General features: G+C 72.7%; 3 protein-coding genes across 3 annotated transcripts; all 3 read right to left on the bottom strand.

Moving 5' to 3' along the window:
* Window positions 1-216: 216 nt before the first annotated feature.
* COASY (Coenzyme A synthase) lies at window positions 217-5,567 on the bottom strand (the record flags this gene model as incomplete). Its single annotated transcript, XM_082332110.1, has 9 exons — window positions 217-670; window positions 984-1,130; window positions 1,222-1,319; window positions 1,954-2,038; window positions 2,823-2,887; window positions 3,348-3,537; window positions 3,775-3,906; window positions 4,360-4,574; window positions 4,961-5,567. 9 exons carry the CDS (start codon window positions 5,565-5,567, stop codon window positions 614-616), a joined length of 1,596 nt encoding a protein of 531 aa, XP_082188236.1. The 3' UTR covers window positions 217-613.
* A 336-nt stretch (window positions 5,568-5,903) lies between these two features.
* On the bottom strand, window positions 5,904-7,691 carry HSD17B1 (hydroxysteroid 17-beta dehydrogenase 1; the record flags this gene model as incomplete). The annotated part of the gene is made up of 6 exons (XM_082332208.1): window positions 7,469-7,691; window positions 7,147-7,308; window positions 6,666-6,845; window positions 6,476-6,569; window positions 6,161-6,344; window positions 5,904-6,065 (listed from the first exon to the last, which is right to left on the bottom strand). The coding sequence occupies exons 1-6, from the start codon at window positions 7,563-7,565 to the stop codon at window positions 5,904-5,906; spliced, it is 879 nt and encodes a 292-aa protein (XP_082188334.1). The 5' UTR covers window positions 7,566-7,691.
* Window positions 7,692-8,018: 327 nt separating this feature from the next.
* On the bottom strand, window positions 8,019-11,835 carry NAGLU (N-acetyl-alpha-glucosaminidase; the record flags this gene model as incomplete). The annotated part of the gene is made up of 6 exons (XM_082332103.1): window positions 8,019-9,881; window positions 10,112-10,368; window positions 10,627-10,712; window positions 10,916-11,062; window positions 11,143-11,290; window positions 11,432-11,835. The coding sequence occupies 6 exons, from the start codon at window positions 11,833-11,835 to the stop codon at window positions 8,665-8,667; spliced, it is 2,259 nt and encodes a 752-aa protein (XP_082188229.1). The 3' UTR covers window positions 8,019-8,664.
* Window positions 11,836-12,605: the final 770 nt, after the last annotated feature.

Here is a 12,605-nt window from a genome sequence, read left to right as displayed (position 1 = left end):
CGCAGCGCCCCGAGCAGCGCCCGGCCGTGGCTCGGTTCTGCCCCGCCGGTGCCGGGGCGGGGCGGCCTCGTGCTCCCGGTGACACCACGGGGGGGGGGGGGGGCACCGGGGGCGGGACCGGCCGCTCCGCCCCCCCTCACCTCCCCCGCCCCCGGGACGGACCCGGCGGCACCGTGTGGGGCAGCGGTCGGGGACCCCCCGGAGCCCCGCGTCCCCCGGGGCCGGGGGCGATGCCCCGCAGCGGGAGCCGGGCAGGGCCGGGGGGGCTCAGCCCCTGCCAGGCCGGGCTGGGGGCGCGGGGGCAGGACCAGCACACGGACACGCACGGAGGGAGCAGCCGCTTTACTCTCGTGCAGGGAGGTCCGGGCACCGGCGCAGGCTCGGCCCCAGGAGCCGCTGCAGCGTCCCCCCGCTCCCCAGGGGCCAGCGGGACGCCCCCGGCCCCTCCACGGGGCTGGACGTGGCCGGCGGGCTCAGCCCCGCGCTGCGCTCCTCCGCGGCACGGCCGGCTCGCTGACGGCGCATGAGGCCAGGACCCGGACCCTCGCCTCCTGTCCCGCCGGCGTGGGATCCGCGGGGTGGGCACGCGTCGGTCAAGGGGAGCGCGGCCCCCTCACAGGCTGCGCTCCTGGCTCAGGCGCTGCTGCAGGAGGTCCCAGGCCTTCTCCACCTGCCAGAGAACCCACAGGGGCAGCACCTCAGAGCCCGCGGCCAAGCCGGGGCCAAGGCGAGCGGCACCACGGCACATGCAGGGGCGGCACGCGAGGGTCCCACCCTTCCTGTCCCGTCCCTGCTGCGTTCACATCCCCGAATTCGTCCCTCGTGGCCGTGCCCAGAGGCAGCCTCGATGGTGAGCAGCATGCCCAGGCACACCACGCGTGACCCGGGCACAGCACTGAGCCCTCCGGACCCCGTCACCGGCGCCCGCCTCCCCCTTCGTCACCCGAGCCGGACCCCAGCGCTGCAGCCAGCCCGGGGCTCACCTGCTTGCGGGTGACGTCCGGCTCCCAGAGCGTGCACAGCACCACCTGCGCCTGCTCCACCCTTTGGCTGTTGGTCATCTGGCTCCGCAGCCGGCTGCGAGCAGCCTCCTCGCTCAGCCCGTCCCTGGCCATGACGCGCTTCACAGCCTGGCAGGACCAGAGGGGACGCTCAGGCGCTGGGAGGGGAAGCTGAGAACCAGCCCCCGCAGCAAGCGCCGGGCCAAGGGGCATCACCCACCTCCTCCTCCGGGATGATGGCCGCCCACACCTCATGGACCATGTCTTGCCAGCCCGCCTCCAGCAGCACGGCAGCGTCCAGCACGCACACGGCCTTTCCTATAGAACAGGGCCATTCCTCATTACCTGGCAATCGCGAGGCAGCGCGACTGCTCCTCGGGGTCCAACCCAGCCAGTCCACTTATGCTCATAGAGTCATGCCTTCCTGCAAACTGGCAGCACAGACGCTTTACTGCTGAGCCAAAGAACCTCACGTGGAAAAGAGAGCAGCAGGCGGAGGCTGTGTTTGCTTAAAGGGCACACCTGGGACGGCAGGTCTCCCGGGCAGGGCAAGCCACTGCCTTCAGACACACGCCTATCAGGCTACCAACAGCATCTCCCAAGATCTGGAAAAATTCTGCTCCCAGAAGGAACACACACCACACTCACTGCTGGGGCACCACCCCAAAACCGAACCTGGAATCACGTGGGAAAGAGAAAGCAACCTCCACCCTCCTTCAGAGCAGGAAGCTTGAGGTAAGCCTGGCCCAGTGTGCGGGGGGGCTCGCTCCGAGACGTGCCAGGGAAAATCCCCAGCAAGCTGCCCCGCAGAGAAGAGGGGGGTCTGAGCCAGGAAAATACCCATGGTGCTGCCAAAAGCAGCAGATTGCCGGGGCTCTGGGTCGCGGTGCGCTGCACAAGACCATGCACCCAACTCCCACCTTTGTGCTGCGATGGGAGCCACCCCGGTTACCTTGAGCATCCGCCTCCCCGATCCGCTCCTTGACCATCCGCGCCATCTCAGGCCACACGATGTCCGTGAGACTCTTCAGCCGCTCCTAGGAAGGACCACGATGGGATTTGGTTACTTGCCCTCGCAACCCCTGGGCAGCCAACAAGGGGATCGCTGGTGGCAGCAGAACCCGCTGAAGCCCGGGGGAGGGACCCGGCCCCTCGCCCGCTCGCTAAGCGCAGGGAAGGGAAGCTTCCACGCTGGCCAGGGGCTCCCACACCCGCTGATGGCGTCGGGGCTCTTTTTCCTATTATTTCCCTTGCCCTGCCAGGCACAGCAGAACCTCGGTCCCTGCTGCAAGAGGTGCTTCGCAAAGACCCCCACACACAGCAGCACCCATGGGAGACCCGTCCATCCCGGGGGAACCCCTCGAGCTGCCTTCAGGCTTGGGCAGCCCGCAGGACCTGAGCGAAAGGCTGAGCACCGGCCCGGCCAACAAAGCCGGGCGCAGAGGGTCAGGTTCGGCTGCCGCGTCACCGAGCCCCGCTGGGTACAAGCCCAAACCGCGCAAGGGTCAGAGAGCATCGCCTCCGCGTACGTCAGGGCTGTTGCTCCGCGCTGGGTGAAGGACAAGCGTGGGAGAGAGGGGACGGGGATGGGGACGGGGAGGCGGCAGCAGCCGCCGGGGCGAGAGGAGCGTGTCCAGCACGGCCGCTGACTCGGTACAGAGACAGGATCTCTGTGTCCTGCCCCGTCCGTACGTCACTGCCAGAAAGGACAGCCGGGAAGGTGTCATCAGCTCAAAGGGCTGAAAAATAAAAAGCCTCAGCACAGATGGAGAGCTCCCCACTCACGAGATTAAATATTGACAGTCTCTGTGCTGCTCTTACCTGGTTTCCAAACACTTTGGCCCCAAGGACTTTCCTGTTAATCGTCCCATCTTCATTCAAGATTTCTGCGAGACAGAAGCAGAACAGGCTTGGGAGGAATGAATCCAACTCACCTCCCTGCGGCAAGCCTCGGCCAGAGCGAGAGGATTTCCGCACGGGGCTCTCAAAGGGACCCAGAAAGGAGCTGCAGGACCTGACCTGGCAGCTCTTCCCCTTGCTCCAGAAGAGGACAGGGAAGAGCTTTTCCTAGACGAACAGCAGCCCGGCTTAGCCTTCCACGCCAGCCAGCTTACAGTAGCTCTGCCATGGGGCGCGTGAGACTTGGGGAAAGCAGTGGTTCGCCCCGCTCGGGCCCAACCATCACCGAACCAGCTACAGAGCCCCGTCTGGGTGCTGCGGAGCCCAAAACCCCCGGGGAGCGAGGGGAGCGCAGGCCAGGACGGCCCCCTGGGAGGCCGGGATGATGGCACACCCCTCCCTCCTCCTCCTCCTCCCAGTCTTCCCCGCAGCCTGCGGTGGCTCTACCTGCCCCAAAGGCCGCCACCACCTGCTCGTAGGCAGGGCCACCGGGGACATAGACGGCGTGGCCCAGCTTGTCAGCGTCGATGAGGAACGCTCCCAGGTGCCCCAGGAGTTTGGCAATGGAGGTTTTCCCACTCCCGGTTCCTCCAGTCAGGCCGATCACGTACGGGCGCGAAGGCAAGGCAGGGTCTTGCTACGGGAAGAAGGAAAGCTGTTGCCAGCAGATGGAAGACGCGGGCTCTGTGGGAGAAGGATCCCGACCACCCAGCCTGGAGACAGGCACGAAAGGTCCCGGCCCTGCAGAGCAGGGACCTGCTCCTGCCGGGGGCCAGTACAGGCAGCAGGCAGGCAGTCCTCCGAAACTTGCCCCCCTCCTCCCGGGCACACTGCTCCCATCGCAGCCCGCGGCTCTCCAAGCGCCCCTCCTCACCCGCGGGGGCCGCAGCAGCGTCCCCAGCAGCCTCTGCCGGAGGCTGGAGGAGCTGATCTTCTCCTCCTCGTTCTGACTGCGGTCGGGGTCCTTCATCAACAGGATCTCGTAGAGAGCCAGCTCGGGGAGCCCCTGCCGAGAGAAGAGAGCCCCGAGGGCCGTCAGCCCCAGCAGCCGCGGGGACGCAGCAGAGGGAAGGGGGCTGAGCGGGAGGTCAAGGCCTGAACGAAGCAGCAGCTGCCCCCAGCCTCCCCGTGGGGCAGCTCTGTCCCCGCGAGGGGCACGTTCCCGGCAGCCAAGAGGGGAAGGGAGCCCACGGAGCTGCCCGTCTGACCCTGACCCTCTGCGGGGCTGCCGCACCACCCTTGGGGCGCACGCGGCCGGGGGCAGCTCGGCGCAAAGCGCCCATCTGCGGGGTGCCGGCAGACGCATGCGCTGGCATCCTGCCCTCGAGCCCGGGCCGCGGCACGCTGGGGCACCGGCCAGCCGCGGCTGCTCACCGAGGCCCGATTTGCCCACGGGCAGCAGCAGGCAGGGGCGAGAGGGCAGGAGGGGCAGCCCACGGGGTTCCTGCACAGGCATTACGTTTTCCAGTCTCTTCTTGTTCACGGCCTCCCCTCCCCTGCGGGTCTCCTCGCTGACCACCAGGCACTGCAGGTCGGGGTCCGTCACTGAGGGGCCATAGGGGTCGACCAGAGGCACGATATCGTAACGCAGCGAGGGCTTCACGTCCTCCAGGAACTCGCGCAGCTTCGCCGCTCGCAGCTCGTACGGCTCGATCAGCTCCATCAGGACCTTGTCTGCCAGGGTGGAGAAGCAAGAGAGCGTCCATTTAACAACGAGCAGCTCCCGGAGCGGCAACAGACAGCGACGGAAAAGCAGGACCGGGAGATGGACACAAAACCCGTCCGCGACTTCGGGAGGCTGCCTCCTCCGGCTCCGCTCGCCCCCGCTGCGCCCTCAGCTCCGCGCCCCCATGCCACGATCGCTAGCACGGATGGGACGCCGGGGCCCCACCGTCGCCCTGCCCGCGCAGCACCGCCCAGGCGCTTCGGGTGCCGGGACCCCGCGCCCCACGGGGCCCCCGGCCGCGGCACTGACCCCTCTGACCGCCCCGTCCCGGTCGGCCCCGGGCCGCCCCCCGCCGCCCCCGCCGCAGCTCGGTGCCGGCCGCCCCGGGACTCACGGCGGAGCAGGTCGCCGTCGGCCACCCCGGCCAGGAGCCGGTGCCGGGCCAGGAGGCAGCAGGCGCTGAGCAGGAAGCGGTGGGCGCCGTGCAGGCGGTCGAAGGTGCCGCCGACCGCCACGTCCGAGAAGTCGGGAAGCGCCGCGTCGGGGTCCTCGGGCTCCTCCTCGGGGCCCCCCCCGGCGCCCGCGGGGCCGCCCAGCAGCAGGGCGGGCAGCCGCGGCGGGCAGCCGTAGGCGGCGGCGGCCAGGTGCTGCAGGCCGAGCTCCACCGGCCCCGGCGGCCCCGGCGCCTCGGCGGCGGCGGCCAGGAGGACGCGGGGCGGCCGCGCCAGGCGGTGGCCGGGGCCCAGCAGGACGCGCACGTCCAGGCCCCGCTGCGCCGCCGCCGCCGCGTAGAGCGCGGCCAGGGCCCGCAGCAGCGCGGGGCAGGCGGGCGGCGCGGCGGGGCGCGGGGCGGCGGCGGCCAGGCGCAGCCCCGGCTGCAGGTGCACGTACAGCGGCCCCGCCACCACCCCCGCCGCCGCCGCCAGCGCCGCCGCCGCCCGCCGGGGCAGCGCGCCCAGCGGCGCCGTCAGCACCAGCAGCCCCGAGCCGAAGGGCGGCATGGCCCCGCCGGAAGCCGCCGCCGCCGCCCCGGAACGGCCCGCGGGGGAGCGCGGCCGGTGCCCGGCAGCGGCGGAGGGCGGGCGGGCGCCCCGGCGCGGGGCGAGCGGCGCGACCGGGCTCCGCCCGCGGAGGGAGGGGACGGACGGGCGCGGCCCCTTCGCGGTCCCCGCCGGGCGCCGGAGCGCGGGGACGCCGGAGCGGGGGCAGGGGGAGCCGCCGGGCGGGGCGGCTCGGCCGGCGGCCGCGGCGAGAGGGAGGGAGCCGGGAGCCGGGCGGCTGCAAAGGGCTTTATTGGCGACAGGGCGGGACGGGCCCCGCTCGGGGCCGGGCCCCGCTCAGGGCCGGGCCCCGCCGCGGCCGAAGACGAAGTCGTGCATGGCGCGGACGTAGGCCGAGCCGTCGGGGCTGGCCAGCCGCAGGCGGGAGAGCGGGGCGAAGAGCGGGGTGGTGCGGCGGCGCAGGGGCGGGCGCGGGGAGCCGATGGCCTCCAGGAACACCTGGCACCGCCGGGGGGTCAGGCCCGGCCCCGGCACGGCCGCCCCCGGGCCCGGAGCCCTGGAGGCCCCTCGGCGCCCACCCCGCCGGGACTGACCTGCAGGACCTCCTCCACCTCCTGGGCCGTGTCGCGGAAGAGGCTCTGGCAGTGCCGCAGGTACCGGCGGTAGAGGCCCCGCGTCTCGGCGTCCAGGCCCTGCAGCTCGCTGCCCTCGGGGTCCGGGCGCTGCAGGTTGGCCAGGAAGCTGGTGTTGACGGGTCCGCACTCCACCAGCGTCAGGCTGCGGGAAGGAGCGGGGCGGCAGCTCTGAGCCGGGCGCGTGAGCCGCCGCCGTACCCTCCGTCCCGGCATCCCTCCATCCCGGCGCCTGGGGAACAGGCGCGCAGCCCCCGCGGCGCTGCCGGGACTCACTGGATGTTGAAGGGCTGCAGGACGATGGCCAGGCTCTCGCACAGCCCCTCCACTGCAAACTTGCTGGCGCAGTACACGGAGTTGAAGGGCAGCCCTGGGGCAGAGCCGCACCCTGAGCGCCGGGTCCCTTCCCCGCAGCTCCTCGTGCCGCAGGCTGCCGGGGTCCCGCCGCAGCAGGGCCAGGTCCCACCTTGCAGCCCCCCGATGCTGCTGGAGACGATGATCCGCCCGGCCCTGCGGCGCTTCATGGCGGGCAGGAAGGCCTGGATGGTGCGGACGGCCCCGAAGAAGTTCACGTCGAAGACGGTCTTCATGGCTTGGTCGGAGCAGGTCTCCAGGGGGCCCATCAGTCCCACCCCCGCGTTGCAGACTGCCGGGCAGGGTGCTGGTGAGCTGGGCCCTGCTCCCCCCCGCCCACTCCCCAGGGCCGTCGAGGTGCCAGAAGACAGGAACATGAGGGGCCCTTCCCTGATGATGGTCCAGGGACCCCCGGCACCTCCGAACCCAGCTCCTGCACCCCTGCCCTGCTGAACACCGCCCAGTCCAGCCCCGGGACTGCCGGCACCTCCCGTGATTTGGCATCTGCTCCCGGTGCCCCAGGGAGGGTCGGTGACCCCAGAGAGGTCCCCCAGCCACCCCGGGGACGGTAGGGGCACTGGGAAGAGCCGTACCCAGCACGTCCAACCGCTGTCCCTGCACTCGCTGCACTGCGGCCGCCAGCGAGCGCGGGTCGGTGACGTCGAGCTGCAGGAGCTCCAGCGTGTCGGGGCAGCAGCCCCCCAGGCGCTCCAGCAGCCGCTCGCCCTTGGCCAGGTCGCGCATGGTGGCGTACACTGGAGGAGAGAGCGCGGCTGCGGGCAGCGGTGCCGCCGAGCTGCCCGGCTGGCGCTGGCCTCAGCCCCGGGCACCGGCCGTCCTCGGCAAGGTGCTGCCTGGCCTGGCTCGGGAGACCCCCGGGGGTGCCGGCCCCCCGGCGCAGCATCACCTCTTTACCTTTGAACCTGCGAGCGGCATCGGCCGCCAGGCGAGCGGCCAGCCCCAGGCCGATGCCCGAGGAGCAGCCCGTGATCAGCACCGTGGTTTTCTCCATGGGCAGGCAGTGCCGGCCGAGGTGGCCGCGCCGTTTAAAAGGGCTGGGAGGGGGTCCCCCCGCCCCACGCCGTGTTGTGTCTGCCGCCTTATCTCAAGGCCCCTCCGCCCGCCTCCCTGCCCGCGCTCGGGGCTCCCTGCGCCTTGATGCTCACGCAGCTGCCGCGATAAAGGCCCCGCCGAGCCGGGACCCCCCCGCGGGAGGAGGGTCCGGGGCAGGAGGGGAGCCGCAGCCCCGGGGGTCGGCACCAGCCAGGGCCAGCCCCCACCGCGCCGTGCCGTGCCAGGCACCCGGCTGCCGGCACGCACCTGGCAGTGCGTTTTCCCTGATGTGCGGGCTCGGGGGCCGAGCGCCGCTCCCCTGCCCCCCGTTTCAGACAAGCCCAGCACTGGGGAGAGATGAACACACACTGGAGAAAGGAGCGCGCAGCAGCCAGGCCTTTAATTGCTCCGCAGGCTGGCAGCACCGCGGCCGGGCTCTGCCTGAGCCCCTGCTGCCGGGGGAAGGCCCAGAAAACCCTGTCCCAGGGAGCGCGGCCTCAGCATCACCACAGAAACCTCCGCAAAGCCTCTTTTGATACAAAAGGCACCAAGCGTGGCCAGGGCCGTGCAGCGGCCACCTCCCTGGCTGCTGCTCTGCCATCGCCGCCAGCCAGCCAGGGCCCCGCGGCAGGGATGTGCATGCCCTGTCCCTCTGTCTCTCTGCGCAGTCCCAGCTCCCGCTGAGCTTCCAGCTGGAAGTGCTGGAGCAGCAGAGCCCTTCCCTGGGCCCTCGCCTCCGGGCTCACGCCTGGGGCAGCCCAGCTTTCCCGGGGCCAGGCTCAGGGCAGCCAGGCGGGGCTGGCAGGGCTGAGCACAGAGCACGGCGCAGGATGGGTCCCTGGGGCAGAGCCTGTCCTGCATCTGGCTGCCAGCCCCGCTCAGGGTGTGTCCTGCCCATGCCGGGGAAACGGCGGGTCCAGGCTGGCCGGGGGCCACCGGGGCTCTGCGCTTTCGTTCCAGCATTGCCGGGACGCAGCGGAGCTGCGGGAGCCTGGAGGCGGGAGGGCGCGGGGTCTCTGCCCTCCCTCCCGCGGGAGGCTCCAGAGGCACGGCCAAAGTCACGCCGGCCCAGCCCGGCTGTGCCGCAGGGCGCTGGGGTAGTATTTGAGGAACAGCTTCCTGGAGATCTCCAGCGTGTCCCCAGCTGGCACGGCCGGGTAGCGCTTCTTGTTGTAGACGAAGCCTCTCTCCACCTGGAAGACAGCCTGGTTGAACTGGTCCTGGTGGAAGGGGGTGCCCGAGTTGAGGCTCTCCACCAGGGCAGAGACAAAGAGGCTCCAGCGCACGCCGTAGTAGTCCAGCACCAGCCCCCCCAGCTGCTTGTTGGCGTAGTCCAGGATGTTCCCGCTGGGCCCCCAGAGCGTCACCTGGTTCCGGGCGTTCAGCTCGTACTGCTCGGCCTCCCGGTCGCTGGTGGCCACGGCGCGGGCGCTCTCCAGCCAGCGGCCCAGCAGGAAGAGGCTGTGGCTGGAGAGGAGGCTGTCCAGCTCCGGCAGCAGGTCGTAGACCAGCACGCCGCCGGCCGTCAGCAGCTCCGGCAGCGCGTGGCTCTGGAAGGCCCGGCGGATGCTCAGGTAGTAGTCGCTCACCAGCTGCTGAGCCGCCTGCCGCGTCACGTCCACCAGGTCGTAGCGGAAAGTGGGGCTGGAGCCCAGCTCCGCGCCGGCGCTCAGCAGCAGGCGCCAGGCCTCGTACACGTCGCTGGCGTTGTACCACAGCTCCGTGTCCATGCGCAGGGAGGGCCGGCGCACCAGCGGGCTGCGGTTGTGGTTGACGCAGACCCCGGTGCAGTTGTACACGCTGCGGAGGAGCAGACGCCAGGCGCTGGCCGCGGCGGCATTTGGGGCGCCGTAGCGGCACTCGGCGTAGCGGGTCACCCAGCTGGGGAGGTCGAGGGGCTCGTGGCGCCAGCCCAGCTCGTTCATCAGCTCGTACACCATGTCGTTCTGCTCGATGCCCTCGGGCACCAGCCCGGTGCCCACCATGGTGGAGTTGGGGAAGCTGCGAGCCGCGAAGGGGCCATGGTTGATGGCCTCCACCGTGCCAAAGAGGCCGTGATTGCCCCCGAAGTTGTGCAGCATGCACCAGATGAAGGGCTGCCCGTAGAAGGACTCCGTCCACTGGTAGACGGGCTTGGACTCGGCAAAGAGGTCGAGAACAATCATCCTACCGAGGGGCACGCCACGCAGCAGGGCCCGCACCTGCGCCGGCTGCCAGAAGTCCGGCTGGTGCTGGAAGAGCCAGCCCTGCATCAGCCACAGTGCCTCGGGGTCGGCTGGGGACAGAGGTGCGTGGGGTGAGGCTCCCCTCCGGGCAGGCCCCACCGGCGCAGCCGCCACGGTCCCGGCACAGCGGGCGTCCCGCGAGGTCCCGGGGCCACCAACCGCCCCTCTTAGAGGGGGCTTTGAAGGTCTGGCACCAACAGCCGCTTCCCCCCAGCCCCCTGGCCCCTGGCTCTCCCCACCCAGCGCCCCGCGGCCGGGCCGGCACTGCGCGCTGACCCACCTCCCGTCATCGACCTGAAAACGGCGTTGCTGACCCTCGAGAGATAGGCAGGGTCAGAGGAGAGGGGGGTCATCTCATTGAAGGTGTCGGCGCTATAGATGTGGTCTGTGCCGAACTCCTTGATCAGCTCCTTCAGGAAGAGGGTCCCGATCACCTGGAACATGGGGTCCTCCGGGTCCAGCAGGTAGGTACACGAGTAGGTGCAGTCAAAGTGGCTCCAGCCCCCAAGGCGAGTGGCGTTCACGCGCGGGAAGACCCTGGGCCAGGGGGCAGAGACGGGGATCAGGATCAGGACAGGAGCAGGGTGCCCCTGCGGGGACAGGGCGGCCTCCCGGGGAAGCTGGCATGGGCACAGGAGGGCCGGGAGCTGTGTCGGCCGCGGGAGCGCCCAGTGCAGCCAGCGCCGGCCGGGGCCGGGACCCCAGGCAGGGCCCGGGGCTGAGGTGCCCGGGAGGGAGCTGCAGCCAGGGCCGATCTGCCCCGTAGGGCCCGCGGGCGCGTGGGGCTGCACCTACCGAAGAACCCCCTGGGGCACGTGGCCCGCGAAGGCCGGCAGCACCGTGATCATCCCCAGCGAGCGCATCCTCTCCACGATCCGGTACTGGGAGAAAGAAGAAGGGAAGGAGCAGGGGGAGAGGAGCCCCCACCTCCCCGCACAGGGCCGCCGGCTGCCGCTGCAGCCTGGGGAAGGGAGCAGCGACCCCCCAGCCTCCGTGAGCGCCGTCTCGGCGTGGAGGGCCAGGGCAGGGGCTCGCATGGGTCTGCCCCGGGCGGGCGGGTGGGCAGCCCCGGTGCCCCTGGTACCTGCAGGTAAAGCTGTTTGAGGTGCCAGGCCGGCGGCAGCGGCCCTGCCCAGCCGTGGAGGTTTCCCATCCGGTTCCAGGCCAGGAATGCCGGCCCCGTGAAGTACGCATCGATCTCGGACTGGTTCAGCCCCAGGGAGCGGTACACCTGCGCGGGGCGGCGGAGGCTCAGCGGCGCCCGCGGCCGCCCCGCTGCCCTGCCCGGTCCCACGGGCCCCGATACTCAACCCGCTGCCAGGCCACCTCCTGCCCCACGAAGGCCGGCGCCAGGTTGATGCCGCTGAGCGCCATCCAGTCGATCTCCCGCTCCCAGCGCGCCCAGTCCCACCAGGCGTAGGAGTAGCTCTGGGTGCAGGCGTTCTGGTAGTAGCGGTACCTGGGGGGGAGCGGGGGGAGGCTGCGGGCTGGGCCCCTCCGTTCCCGGCCCCGGTCCCCTTCCCTAAGGGCGCCTTGTCCCGGGCTAACGAGGCGCCCGGAGCCCGGGACGGCCCCGGCGGGGACCCCGCGGCCCCGTTACCTGCCGGGGGCGGAGGCGCGGATCTCGGCCCGCAGCCGCGGCAAGGGGTCGGGCAGGCGGAGCTGCGCCCCGGACCAGGAGAGGTGGCAGCCGCAGAAGTCGCGCAGGTACCGGTAGAGGCCGGCGGCCGCCGCCACGCCGCTGGAAGCCCGCACGGCCACGGCCACGGCGGCGCCGGGCGGCGAGCGCAGCTGGTAGGTGTCGGGCCCGCCCGCCGCCAGCGCCGCCTCCACCGACAGGGCCACGGCGGCGGCGCGCGGGCCCAGCAGGCGCCGCGCCAGCGCCCGCACCGCCGCCTCCTGCCGCGCGTCCCCCGCGCCCGCCCGCGCCGCCGCCAGCGGCAGCAGCGGCAGCAGCGGCAGCAGCAGCGCCAGCCCCAGCCGCGGCCCCGGCCCCGCCGCCATCGCCGCTCCCTGCGCCGGCGCCGCCGCGCTCCGCCGGTGGGGGCCGGCGCTGGGCGGGGCCGGCCGCGGCGCTACCGGCGGTGGGCGGGACCGAGCCGGGAGCGGGGCCGGTACCGGGAGCGGGGCCGGTTCCGCGGGCGGGTCCCGGCCCGCCTGCCACCCGCAGCCGAGGGGACGGGGCGCGGGGCTGTACCGGTACCGGGCAGGGCCGCAGCAGGCGGGGCTGGGCCTGGCAGCCGGGGCGGGCAGGGGCTGGAGGCCGGCGCTGCCCGAGCCCCGGGGCCGCCGCGGCCCCGTCCCCGCCCGGGGCTGCAGCTGCTGCGCGGGGCAGCGGGACCCCCGCGGGGAGCAGGGGCCGCCGGGGCCGCCGGGGCCGCCCGCCCGGCGCTGCCACCGGAGGCTCCGGGCTGTTTTCGCATCGCGTTTTCCGCCCGCGGGGCGGCCCGGGCCGCGGCGGTCCCCGAGCACCCGGGACCGACCGACACCCGCTCTGGGGCCGCCGGGCCGCTGCCGGGGCTGCGCCCACCGGGGCCGGCCCGGCCCCGCCGGTCCCCGCCGCTCCGCCCCAAGAGGGCGCTGCGAGACCGGGCAGCGGGGCCGCCGCCGGTGCCCCGGGGCGGGGGGAGCCCCCGGCTGCCCCCCGGGAGCCGGCCCAGGCCCCGGGGCGCGGGCAGGGGGGTGCTCCGCGCCCCGAGGGGCCCGGCCCGTGCTGCCGGCGGAGGCGGGTGGGCGCAGACCCCCGGGGAACCCCGGCCCCGCTGCCGGCAGGC

The sequence above is a fragment of the Platalea leucorodia genome, assembly GCF_965183815.1.
Source record: "Platalea leucorodia genome assembly, chromosome: 22".
Taxonomy (NCBI): Eukaryota; Metazoa; Chordata; class Aves; order Pelecaniformes; family Threskiornithidae; genus Platalea; species Platalea leucorodia.
This window is presented reverse-complemented; position numbering and strand designations above follow the sequence as displayed.